This window comes from Vombatus ursinus, unplaced genomic scaffold, assembly GCF_900497805.2.
Source record: "Vombatus ursinus unplaced genomic scaffold, bare-nosed wombat genome assembly UNPS02014802.1, whole genome shotgun sequence".
Classification (NCBI taxonomy): Eukaryota; Metazoa; Chordata; class Mammalia; order Diprotodontia; family Vombatidae; genus Vombatus; species Vombatus ursinus.
The window spans coordinates 25,032,359-25,045,545 of record NW_020954580.1 but is presented as its reverse complement, the minus strand read 5'-3'; the positions used below and the strand labels follow the sequence as shown (position 1 = coordinate 25,045,545).

General features: G+C 39.5%; 1 protein-coding gene across 4 annotated transcripts in view; it reads left to right on the top strand.

Annotated features, from left to right (window-relative positions):
• Window positions 1–8,516, top strand: part of CFLAR (CASP8 and FADD like apoptosis regulator) — a 63,977-nt gene extending 55,461 nt beyond the window's left edge. For all 4 annotated transcript variants that reach the window (XM_027873481.1, XM_027873482.1, XM_027873483.1 and 1 more), the window contains 2 exons: window positions 5,462–5,975; window positions 7,998–8,516. In XM_027873481.1, coding sequence (XP_027729282.1) covers window positions 5,462–5,975; window positions 7,998–8,136 — 653 coding nt within the window. In that variant the 3' untranslated portion in view covers window positions 8,137–8,516. The remainder of the gene's footprint in view (window positions 1–5,461; window positions 5,976–7,997) is intronic.
• Window positions 8,517–13,187: the final 4,671 nt, after the last annotated feature.

Here is a 13,187-nt window from a genome sequence, read left to right as displayed (position 1 = left end):
GCAGTTTTATTTTGATTATAAAAAATTAACAAGATAATCAAGACATCCTTTTGAGTCTCTGCATGTACATTTGATGTCCAAGGACATAGATAAGATGGGAAGGGACAAATTCATCAATAGTTTAAAAAAAAAAAAGACCATGAACCAGTTTGGAATAACCTGTCCCCACAATTACACTCACAAAGATTGGAGGAGAGTACCTTGTTTCACTGTGAGCCCCTATCCTCCAGCACATAATAACTGACATTTGTGTCTGTAGATATCATTAGCCCCATTTTACGTCTGATCAGACTGTAGCTTGACGGTATTATGACTTGCCCGTGGTCCTATAACTAGTAAGTCAGAGGTAGGATAGCCAGCCTAGCACTGTCTCTATTATACCTTGTTGCTTCCTTTCCAAATGACACGTATGATAGCTAACATTTATGTAGTGCTTACTATCATTGTGCTTAAGTGTTTTACAATTGTTATCTCATTTGATCCTCACAATAACGCTGGGAAACAGGTGCTATCATTATCCTCATTTTACAAATGAGTCAAGTGACTTGTCCAGGATCACAGGACTAGTAAGTGTCTGAGGCTGGATATAACCTTAGGTCTTTCTGACTCCAAGCCAAGCCTGTGCTCTATGGCATCCCTGAGATGTCCCGTGTTGACAGATACTCAGTTATTAAAGGGAAAGTATTTGGCAGTAATGTAGAGAAGTTTCCATTTTTGCCATTCCTATTTTGAATAGAGCAGGCCAATTACCAAGATCCTCATTTCCTCTTTTGGAAAACGTTACCAGGACTTCTAGGTACTTTCTTACTCTCTTGCCAGGGTCAAGTGGGTTATTTATTGTCAGCAACATGTTTTGAGTCTGTACCTTAAGTATCTTGTCCTAGGGCCTACTTTTTTTCAACTTAGTTATCACTTCTTTCCAGCTAGGTTTTAAGATGGTTAGGGCTTTCTTTATACCCCTGATTCAAATTAAACCCACTGATTTAATTTTTTTTTTTTTTAGATTTTAGGCTTCTTCATTGAGTTATTTCTTTTTTTAATTATTAATTAATTTTTAGTTTTAGCATTCACTTCCATAAGATTTTGAGTTCCAAATTTTCTCCCCATCTCTCCCCTCCCCCCACCCCAAGAAGGCCTGCAATTTGATATAGGCTCTACATATACATTCCTTTTGAACCAGTGAGTTATTTCTTAACACATGGTTCTCCCTGCTCTTGGTTTTGATAAAGTCCGGCCAAAGAACTTTGGACTTTGAACTTCTCTAGGGAGCTACAATTGGTTCAGATTCAATTGAGGTTCCTTGAAAGCCTTTGATATTTCCAAGAGAGATATGATGAAAGCCCTGCTCTCCAAGAGTTTACAATCTAATTCAGGGAGTTGAGAGCTGCTAGGAGTATCCTAGGAGAGAAAATGGCCACACTTGATGATGTATGTTACCGGTGGTGAGTCTGCAGCAAGGGTGTAGGTATGGAGGGAGTAGTTATTTAAAAAACAAACAACAGCACGAATTTCTATAGTGCTTACTCTGTGCCTGGAACTGTGCTAAGTGCTTTTCAATTATTATCGAATTTGATCCTCACAATAATCCTGGAAAGTAGGTGCTGTTATTATCCCCATTTAAGAAAACTGAGGAAAACAGAGGTTATGTGACTTGCCCAGTTCACGTAGCTACTAAGTATCTGAGGCTGGATTTGAATTCAAGTCTTTCTGATTCCAGGCCTGGTACTCTATCCACTGTGCCACTTGGCTACCGCCATTATTAGCTTTCCTGGTTCTGTTGACTTCATATATGTAAATTCATTTCTCACTTAATCCAGGGATTGGTTTTCCAGATTGTGGTCTATCTGGGTACATTCTTCAGGGCTGACACCTGCTGCTGCTTCTCTTTTGGCGCTTTCCTATTTTCTGTACGATAAGCTAGGGGAAGAGAGACTCAGATGGGTCAGTTTTACTATTTATTAGCATCTAGTAGAAAGTTTCGTTGGGGAAAAGGTTGAAAGCATTGCCTGAAATGAACTGTGAATCTTTGGTTTATTCTTGGGCTTTCTTTTCTCTTAGTTTTAAATAGAACCAACACACCCCCCCCCAATAAATGAACCAGTGGCTTCTGGTTCATTTCAGCCAATATAAACATTTTCAAATGTTTCCCTGATGAAACTTTCTGCTGGATGCCAATCAACAGTGAAGATGACCTTCATTAGCAGGAATAGTTGAACTAGTGGTATCCAAATATCTGTTGTCCTCAACTCTTGTATTCCTCTGATCCTACTTTTTCAACGATGTCTAAATTAGATTGAGATTACCCTGATAGGGGAATGACCTTCTTCCTTTGGTGAAAATTGGGTCTGTTACAGTTTGTCCAAAGTTGAACTCAGCATCTTGCCCCAATACCCACATTTTCATTTCCCTTTCCTTTTCATCTCTTCCCTTCTCTTCCCAAGTTTGAAGCCTAAACACTATCTGGGGGCAGTGAGGTACAGTGGAAAGAGTTCTAGATTTGGAATTAGACAAACTGGATTTGAGTCCTAGCTGTATCCCTCACTATTTGACTGTCTTAGGCAGATCACTTAACCTTTTCCTGATAACTGCTACTTCCACAAGCATCTAATAATTGCTAGTATTTATATATTGCTTTAGGATACCTGTGGGGCAAAGTGGATAGAGGGCTGGGCCAGGAGTCAGAAGGACTCATCTTCCTGAATTCAAATCTGGCCTTAGACACTTACTAGCTGTATGACCTTGGACAAGTCACTTAACCCTCTCTGCCTCAGTTTCCTCATCTGTAAAATGATCTGGAGAAGGAAATGGCAAACCACTCTAGTATCTTTGCCAAGAAAACCCCAAATAGAGTCATGAAGAATCAGACATGACAGAAAAATGACTGTACTGAATATAGGGCTTTAATATAATGTAGGGCTTTGGTGGTAAAGCATTTAGTATATATTATTTCATTTGATCCTCACAATGTGGAATCTGTGTGACTCAGTGACTTGCCCAGGGTCACACAACTAGTTGATGTTTGAGGACTGACACTCACTGCATTGAGCCACCTAGTGGCTTCTCAGCCATTACCTCCTTTCCACTTTATCTGCCACTATCCTGCTTCTCCCAGGCTTTCATTACTCCTTCCCTGCAATAGTCTCCTAACTTCTCTCCCTTTCTTCAATTCTTCCTTCACACCCTGTCAAGGTGTGTGGCTTACTGTGGATAAAGCCCAAAGACATAACTCCCCTAATCAAAAACCTGGAGTCAGGAGGTGGGAGGTTGAATACTACTCTAACACTCACTAACATGATGGTGAACGAGTATAACATTTAACATCTGACCCTTAGTTTACTTATCTATAAAATGGGGCCAATGAGGCTTACCCCTTCTACCGCCTTATATCATTATGATGAAGACTCTTTTTGAATTGTAAAAGGTTTAAATAAGTGTGAATTGTTATTCTTGGGGTTTTTGTTACTGTTATTATTTTGGAATTGTAAAACATTTGGAATGTTAAAATTCTAGATTACTTTCCTTGCAGGGTCAGGTTATGTTAATGAATGATGAACACAGGAAAGTGAATAGAAGTGATAATTTAAAGGGTATGGGGGGGTCAACACTGAATGCATACATATGTCTCTGTGTGTATTTGAAATATGATATAATATATGTATATGGGTTGGTAGATAGAGTTCTAGGCCAGGAGTCAGGAAGATTTGCGTTCAGATCCCAGCCTCAGACACGTCCTAGTTGTGTGACCCTGGTCAAGTCACTTAACCCTGTTTGCCTCAGTTTCCTCAACTATAAAATGAAATAATTATAGCACTTATTTTTTGTGATTGTTGCAAGAATCAGATGAGATCATATTTGTAAAGCACTTAGCACCGTGCCTGGCACATAGTAAACACTATATAAATGTTAGCTATTATATAATAATTATATTTAATAATAACAATAATATAGAACTCAGGACTTCCTGACCCCAGGCTCAGCACACCATCCATTGTGCCACCCAGCTGCCTCTTACAATAATATATAAGATTAATATATACATTTTTTTCTTCCTTCTTAGAAGGAACTGAGATCCAGTGGCATTTTCTAAAGAGAAAACAGAAACTTAGTGGGCAATCTGAAGGGTAACATGGGCTTTGAAAGATATTGAAACTGGAAGTGTGCTTCTGCTCTCAGAAGAAGTGGATAATAATGCAGGGCAAGGCCCCAAAGGACAGGTGTGCATGGCATGAAGGCCATGTGGCTACTAAAGAAACCAAGTTGAAAGTCCAGCCTTGAATTTCACCTTACCAAAGGACAGAGCCACCCTTAACAATCAGCAAGTGGTAGATGTGTTCCAGTTCATGTAATAGGTCCTAGAAGAAAGGGAAAGGAAAAAGGGGAAAGAAACAGGAGACAGGGCTTGGAAGGTAGCTGCAAGATTAGTGCAGGATGGACTTAGGTCAAGAGGATATAAATAATCTTTGGGAGTCATGTGCTTCCTCCACGCAGGTATCTGGTGCATGCTGGGGAACAGGCCAGAAATACAGCTAGAAGTCAGAGAAGATGATCTTTGATGGAGGATGAGAGAGGGGATAGAAGATAAGGCTAGAAAGTGGGTCCGGGGAAGAATGAAGGGTCTTATTAGATCTAAAAGCAGCACCAATTGTTGCTTAAAAGTTTAGCATTCAGCCCAGACAGGACTGAGACACCTGAAATGGGGTTGGTTGGTTGATTTCTTAGTTTAACTGAAATAAGAGGTCGCATCTTGGTAGGTTAGCATTGACAAAGGGACTCAGTCTCCCTCTAGTGGTCAAGTTGAATAGCACCAGTGCCTGACCAGCTCGAGGCTAGAAGGAGTAAATGTTCTTGTAGAAAAATGAGAAGGCGCAGAAAGAAGGATCATAGATAGACCTGACCAGCTGTGGGCGTTCCTTTCTTCTTGCCGGCCCAATCCCTCATGGCCCCTCATTGCACAAAGACTGCCATTGACATCCCTATTCTAAAAATCAAAATAATACAGTTTTGCCATTAGAAAATATGAAGGCGGGGGCAGCTAGGTAGCATAGTGGATAGAGCACTGGCCCTGGAGTCAGGAGGACCTGAGTTCAAATCTGGCCTCAGACACATAACACTTACTAGCCGTGTGACTCTGAGCAAGTCACTTAACCCCCAATTGCCTCCCCTGCAAAAAAAAAAAATGGGGGCAGCTAGGTGGCGCAGTGGATAGAGCACCAGCCCTCAAGTCAGGAGGACCTGAGTTCAAATCCGTCCTCAGACCAAACACTTGACACTTACTAGCTGTGTGACCCTGGGCAAGTCACTTAACCCCAATTGCCCCAAAATAATAATAATAATAATAATAATAATAATAATAATAATAATAATAATAATAATAAAATAAAAATATATATGAAGGCTTCCTTTCTGGTTTTTCTTTTGAAATCTTCTCAAATTAATATTTTCTACTTTTTTTCCCCCCCAGATCCACTTAAAGACACATTTACTTCCCTGGGTTTTGATGTTCAGTATTCTAGACACCTGAACACAACAGAAATCGGCGAGACTCTTTATCAAGTTTCCTGCCTTTCCAAGCACCAAGATTATGACATCTTTGTGTGTATTCTGATCAGCCGAGGTGACTCTGAGAACATTTTTGGGAAAGACCAGCGTTGCCCAGGATTTCCTCTGCATCAGATAAGGAAGTTTTTCACTGGGGATGCTTGCCCTTTGCTCTTAGGGAAACCAAAACTCTTTTTCATCCAGAACTATGTTGTACCAGAGGACCACAAGGAGCCAAATAGTGTCTTAGAGGTGGATGGCAGGGGTGGCAAAGTGTCTTATAATGGATGGACACCCAGGAACTCTACTATTCATCAGGAAGCCGACATCTTTTGGAGTTTGTGCAAGGTGAATGTTTCTGTACTGGAGAAGTCTCCCAGCTCACCATCCTTCTACCTGTGTTGCCTCTCACAGCTCCTGCATCAACCTAAGGAGAGGTGAGTGTCACTGACATCCCTTAACAGGCCTCCTCATGGGTCATAAGTGTTGTGGCGGGGCTATTCAGGAAGAAAAGGGATTTAGCTTGCTTTCTTTCTCTCTTTCTTTCTTTCTTTTTTTTTAGTATTTTATTTTCCTCCAGTTACATGTAAAAACAATTTTTAACGTTCATTTTTAAAGATTTAGCTTTCTTTATACTCTAACCACAGCAGCAGCTCCTAATTTCTGGCTGAGTTATGTTCCAATAGTTTTCTTTCAAGTTGGTTATTGGCAATTCAGAACACGTTTTACAATAGAAACAATATTATAATAAATGGGTCATAAGATTCCCAAGGCATTTCCCAAAAGCCTATTTAACTCAAAATGTACATGAAAAATGGTAGTAATAGTACAATTTTATTTTCATCTGAATAGTTGTTATGTCTATGGGAAGAGGCTTCTGGATACATTCTTTTTTTTTTTTTTTAGTTCAACTGAAAGGCATTTATTAGGCACCTGCTGTGTGCCTAGAACTGAAAATACAAAGACAAAAATAGAAATAATCTCTGCCCTCAAAGGGCTTACATTCTACTGGGAGGAAACAAAATATATATAGATAAGTAAATACATACTATATATGGAACACTGGGGGGCAAGGTAGAGAAATCAGGGAAGGCTTCTTGTAGGAGGTAGCGCTTGAATTAAGCCTTGAAGAGAACTAGGGAATATGAGGTAGATGAAAGTTCTGTTGAGCACACCTGTCCCACTTCTCTCTTTCTTCTCCTCCCTCCCCCAGCTCTATTGGTATAATCATTGAGTATTAGAATTAGAAAATTAGAAGGGACTATAGAGGTCTTCTTGTCCCAGCTGGCCCAGAATCAGAATTCTCTCTACAACGTTCCTGCCAAATAGTCAAATGCCCTTTCCTCGCACCTCTCTGATAGACACGGCAGACTATGTAGCGGAGATATCTGGTTTGTGACATTCCTTTATTGGTCTATAAATCTCACTCCATGGTACCATATTTAATCCTAGTTTGTTCTTTGAATCTCCCCCAGTGTTTGCATACAGTAGGCACCAAAGATGTGCATAGAATGTGGGCCAAGAGTTCTGACACAACCTGAGGTGAGCCATTACCATTGTCTCTTCCTCAGGCCCACATGGTCCACATTCTATGTATGCTTATGGTGGGAACTTAATGTCTATTGAATGAATGAATACCCAGGAAACAAGGTTCTTAATGGAATGGTAGTAAGTTCTACTCCCCCCATCAGTAAATGTTGTTGCCTTTAAAAATATTATGGGGGCAGCTAGGTAGCATAGTGGATAAAGCTCCGGCCTTGGAGTCAGGAGGACCTGAGTTCAAATCCAGCCTCAGACACGTGACGCTTACTAGCTGTGTGACCTTGGGCAAATCACTTAACCCTGATTGCCTCACCAATAAATAAATAAATAAAAATATTATGAACTTATATATATGTAAGTTCATGTATATCTATATATCTTATATATAACACACACACACCTATCTATATAACTTTATATGTAACATATAATAAAACAAAACAGATAAAATCAGTGGGATGCTCTAGCCACCAATCCATAAATATGACTGCTTAAAATTATATTAAATTGAGTTACTATCAGCTCTATCATTCTATCCCACTACTAGTTTATATATTAAAAGCCATTCATTAGTCTGAAGTTCCTAAGTCAGGAACTGCCTATATTCCTATGCATTTTCATAGTAGGGTTTTGTTTTTTTTTTGCTTAACTTTTTAAAAGCATTTTCACATCTTTTATCTCATCTTCACAATGTGAAGTAGGCAGAGGGTATATATGTTCCTCTTTTATAGATGAGGAAGCTGAGAGCCAGAGGGATGAATCTTTAAAATGGGAATAAGAATATGCAAGTCTCTCATCTCCTGGCCCTGCACTCCTGTGAACCTCACCGCATTGCTGCAGGCTGCCTCAGTCACTTAGCTCTGACTTTAGAATATACCCTTCCTGGCATTCATTTTTGGCTTTTTCCCCTTCTTCAGAAGATGCTCGCTCTTGAATCTCCACATCGATCTCAACAACAGAATCTATGACTGGAACAGCACAGTGGCCCCCGAAGAGCAGTACTCCATCTTATCCGAGCATACTCTGAGGAAGAATATTTTTCTTTCCTACAGATGAAAGGGAAAAAAAAGAGCTCCCATGATCAGTGTTCAGAGATGGGACCTCAGTCATCTGGGTGTAGTTTTCTTTAGTGGCTTGTATGTGTGTATGTTGGTGTGGTTGCTGTGGGATGAGGTCTTGGTCAATGGGGAAGCGCCATATTGAAACTGTGGAAATGGAGTCTTTGAATACTGAGTGGTGTTTTATCATATGGAACCAGAGACTAAAAAACTAAGGAATAAGCATTACAAATATGAAGTATAGCCCCTTTTAATCTTCATTGCTTATCCAGTGTCCTAGGGAATGATGGTACCACATTCTACTGCTAACGAGTGGTGACTTTTCTTTCTTTTTAGGAACTGGAGGTAGTCCAAAGCCATAAAACTGGAATGTCTTAATTGTTTTTGTCTTTTCTATGCAAAGTGCTCGTTAACTAAACTGGTGTGTTTGCAGGATATATCTATGTCTGTATCTTTGTATAAGGGTTGCAAACCACCTGCAGAAGGAATGGAAGAAGGATCTTCTGTTCCAGCAACCTTTTACTGTATCATTAAGCTCAGAAAGGAGTGAATCAATAATTATGCTCTTGTTTCTTCTTATTCACATAAATGTAATCTCAGGATTACATGACCCACTGACTCATCTTGAGGCACTCTTGTGAAACTAAAATAAAAGTCATTCATAATACCTTTTTTAAAACAGTATGGCAGCACAGGTGCATTACATATAACTTGCCAGGCAGGAAGAGTAGTCTTGAATATTTATTTATGCTCTTTTTTAACTTTATGTAATTTTCCACAATTAATCGTATTAAGTACCTATTATATGCCTAGCTCTTCGGAAGCCTAGAGCAAAGTAGACTTTGAAAACATGTAATGGTTCTAAGCAATGGTATTGGTGGGGAGGGGCAGTTGCAAAGTGGTAAGGAGAATGAAATCTCAAACTGAAGTAATTTAGAAACATTAAATCAAGTAGAGGGGGAGAGCTGTAAAGGAGTGGCTCACTTACTCTTAGTGTCTGTAAGTTACCCATCATATAGGATTCAAATAAAGGAAACAGTAGGTGATTGACCATCCCAGATAAGATATATGGGTTGCTTGAGATGAGAGAAAACTCCTCACATTTCATGCATCAGTCTTCAGAGCTGACTGGGTTAGCATAACCTAGACCCTGAGTTAAACATTCAACAAATCTGGTCTCCAAATGACAGTTCTCATATCTCAGCCACCCAGGGCTAGGTTCAAACAATGTAATAGTTTTCCCACCGTGGCAAATTTGGGTTTGTTGTAAAGGGGAAAAAATTCCCTAACAATGATCATTATTCCCAAATGGGAAATGGAAAGGAATGGATTCCCTGTCACTGATAGTCTTCAAGTAATGAGTTGGGTATATCGTGCAGGGTTTCATTTTCATTTGTGAGTTGTACTAACGGCCTCTGAAGTCCCTTTGCCAATTCTGCATTCGGTGTGATTCCTTTTTTGGACTGAACATTGAATTCCAAACTTTGTTCACTTTTTTAGTATGAGGTACATATATGCTAAGTGCCATTGCATTAATGAATCTTAGAGATAGTAAGTGCATCTGTTCGTACTTCTCAGCATGGATTAGGACCAGGGTACACTGACTCCCAGCCAACTTTGTTGCCTCTCTAAGTCATACTGTTGGGGTGTTAGTGGAATTCAGACAAGAAATCTGAACTCAGAGCCTGTTGATCCTGGAACCCTAAACCAGGGATCCCCAACCCCAGCACTTGTTGGAAGGTTCACCCAAGGCCCAGTTTTCTCCAGCTGGTGATGAACTTGCAAGTCTGCTTCTCAGGCCCTACGTGTCAAGGAGAAAAACAATCTGGTGGTAGAGAAAATATTACTTGGGGGACACAGCTGTGCCAACCTTCAAAAAAATGTTATTGTCAGTATTTTTCCATGAGCAGCCTCCCTTAAGGGGAAACTGTCATGGTGGTTTTAAAACCATCAGTCTTAATCTTATAGTAATGGTTTCCATGCATAGATTCTATAAGCTACAACCTTCTTAAGGAGAAACTGTCATGGTGGTCTAGACCACCATGCCTAATCTTATAATGAAGGTACAGAAGCAGTAAGTGAGGAAACTTTGCTACTGAGAGAGTTGACTGTAGAGTCTTTCTTGGGAATCAGTACCACTCCTCTCCTTGCATCCTTTCTTGACCTGTTCTTGCTGTGAGCACAATTTTTTTTTTCAGCCAAAGATAAGGTTTATTAGAACATCCGTCATATTGGGCAGACTCTTAAAAAATCTAAACATTAGTGAGCAGTGGCTAGATTATAAGAATCTAAGCACCTTAATGGACAGAAGATGAGCCTTATATATAGAAAGACTGGGAGAGGTCTAGGAGTTGTGAGCACAATTTTTACAACCTCTGCTCACTCATTACGTGTTCAAGGAACCATTATCAGCTTCCTGGTCTTATGATGACAGGGCCTCCTATAGTACTTGTGAACCAATTTCTAACTTTTATGATTGAATAGAGAATTTTGGAGATGAATGGGAATTTAATGATTTTAGGGTAGACTTACTTTCTACAATGTAAATAAAATATTTTCTTTTCCTAAATTATCTGTCCTTAGACAAGATATTTAACCTCTTTAAGACTCAGTTTCCTTCTCTGTAAAAGGAAGCAGCTGGATTAAATGACTGCTAAAGTCTCTACTAGTTCTCAATCTATGATCTATCATCTTCAAACTTTTTTGGGGGGGGGGGTTAGGCAATGGGGTTAAGTGGTTTGCCCGGGGTCACACAGCTCGTAAGTGTTATGTGTCTGAGGTCAGATTTGAACTCAGGTCCTCCTGAAAGCAGGGCCGTTGCTCTATCCATCTTCAGACTTCTAAAGATGCCTCTAAGTAAGTCATCAAGCATTTATTAAGTACCTGCTATGTGCAGGCATTATACTGACTGCTGAGGATACAAAGAAAGGCAAAAACATGGTCCTTATTCTCAAAGAATTCACATTCTAATGGAGATGATATGCAAAGTAATATCAGAGAGAAAAGCGCTGTGGGTATGTGGGTGGGGAAAGGTTAGGGAATAAGAAGACTGGAAAGATTAAGAAGTGGCCAGATTGTGAAGGGCTTTAAATGCCAAACAGAGCATTTTGCATTTGACCCTGGAGATAAAAGGGAGTCACTGGAATTTATAGAATAGTTGAGTGACATGGTGAGACATGAATGATGTAGGAAAGTTACTTTGTCAGAATAATGAGGGTGGATTAAGAGTGGGGAAGAGATAAGACCTTTCTTTGTTTCTAGGAAATGATGAACCAGAAAGCACTTACCTTTTATCTATATCTATCATGGTTTTATACATTTTATTCCTCTTCCCCATTACTTTTATCATTACTAAATTACTTTTACTAAAATTACTAAATTACTAAATTACTTTTATCATTAATTTACCATTACTTTACTTTTTATAGAATTCTATAGAATTATAGAATTTGTAATTCCAGAATTATAGAATTTTCTGTTCTTGTCTCAGTCCCACCTTATCATTTAATTGCTGTGATAGATCGTTCATCACTTTATTAAAGGTCCATAGACTGAGAAAATATAATCTAGTTCAATTTTCTTGTTTGACAGATGAGGACAGTGAAGTCGGTGTACAATGAAGTGGACACATTTGAATTCTTCAGATGTTTTGTGTAATAAGCATAGTTGCTCAGTTTGGCCACTAGGTGGCACATGTGCTCGCGCTTTAAAAACTTGCGTGTTTTCAAGGCTTTTTACTATTTATGCACCACAGGGAGTTAAAGCAAAGATGTATTAATTTATAGACGTCTTACAGGGTCTTAAGTTTTTATGACAAAAGTTGGCAAAACAACTCTGTCCTTATTCTACTGACTGCCTCTTTGAGTTTGTTCTTTGGCCAGCATCAGCTTGCCCAGGTGGCTTACCCTTAGGTAAATGTTTAAACAACTGGCTCTCTGAAAAAAAGAACCTTTGTAGGACTTACATTATTAACATTTCCTTTGCATCTAAATCAACATAACAATAAATCAGGCTCAGATTTGTCACCTTTGCTGATTGCTGAGTTGTAAATGCTACCATTGACAATTTGACAATCATTTGAGAGCCAGTTTGAGCTGGCTTCCATACACTGCTACCCTTAGGGAAGGTGGAGGACCAAAGAACTTTGGATTTTTTCATTGCTCCCATCTTGTTGTCATCTCTTTCTTATTGCTAATTTTATATTCAAGTTCTCCCTTATGTGAATAACCCACCTTGTACAGTTCATCTTAATATTCATTCTTTACCTATTGTATTACTATTCTCTTCTGTTTCATGGTTTCCCTGATTTTATCTTTGTTTGAATGTTTGTGAGCTTCTTGAGGGCAGGGACTGTCTTTTGCCTTTTTTTTGTATCCCCAGTGATGCGGTCTAGAGATTAGGGGTCCTGGCACCCCAAAATCATGATACCTGGGTCCTGCCCGGAAGAATTCGACCCAAGCCTTCTTGCAGCCAAAAACAAAGTTTATTGAAGATTCACCATATTAGCTAGACTCTTAAGGAGTCTGAGTATCTATGGGCTATTGGCTAGATTGTAAAAATCTGAGCATCTTAATGGAGACAAGATGGACCTTATATACAGAAAGACTGTGGGGGAGTGGCCAAGTAGTCTGTGAGGTAATAGAATTCCCAAGGGTGGGAAATGGAGCCTAGGTGGGACCAAGGGTAGGAAATGGCCTGGGGCCATAGGGAGGCAAGACAATGGAGGGGAGATTGGGTGTAGCCACAGTGAAAGACCAGTTGATGCCAGAGATTTGACCTTGTGGGAAAGTACAGAGTCCATGATGTAATAGATTACCAAGGGCGGAAATGATCTGGGGCCAGAGTTTTTCCTTTCTGGGGCTCAGATTCCAACCCTGTCATTAGCACTTAGCACATTGTAGTTTCTTAGTAAATGTTTATTGATCGAATTTTACATATTTATATCAATTCTTTTTTTTTTTTGGTGAGGCAATTGCTTCAACTTGCCCAGAGTCACAGTGCTACTGAATGTTATGTGTCTATATCAATTCTTAATGTATTTTTGTATGT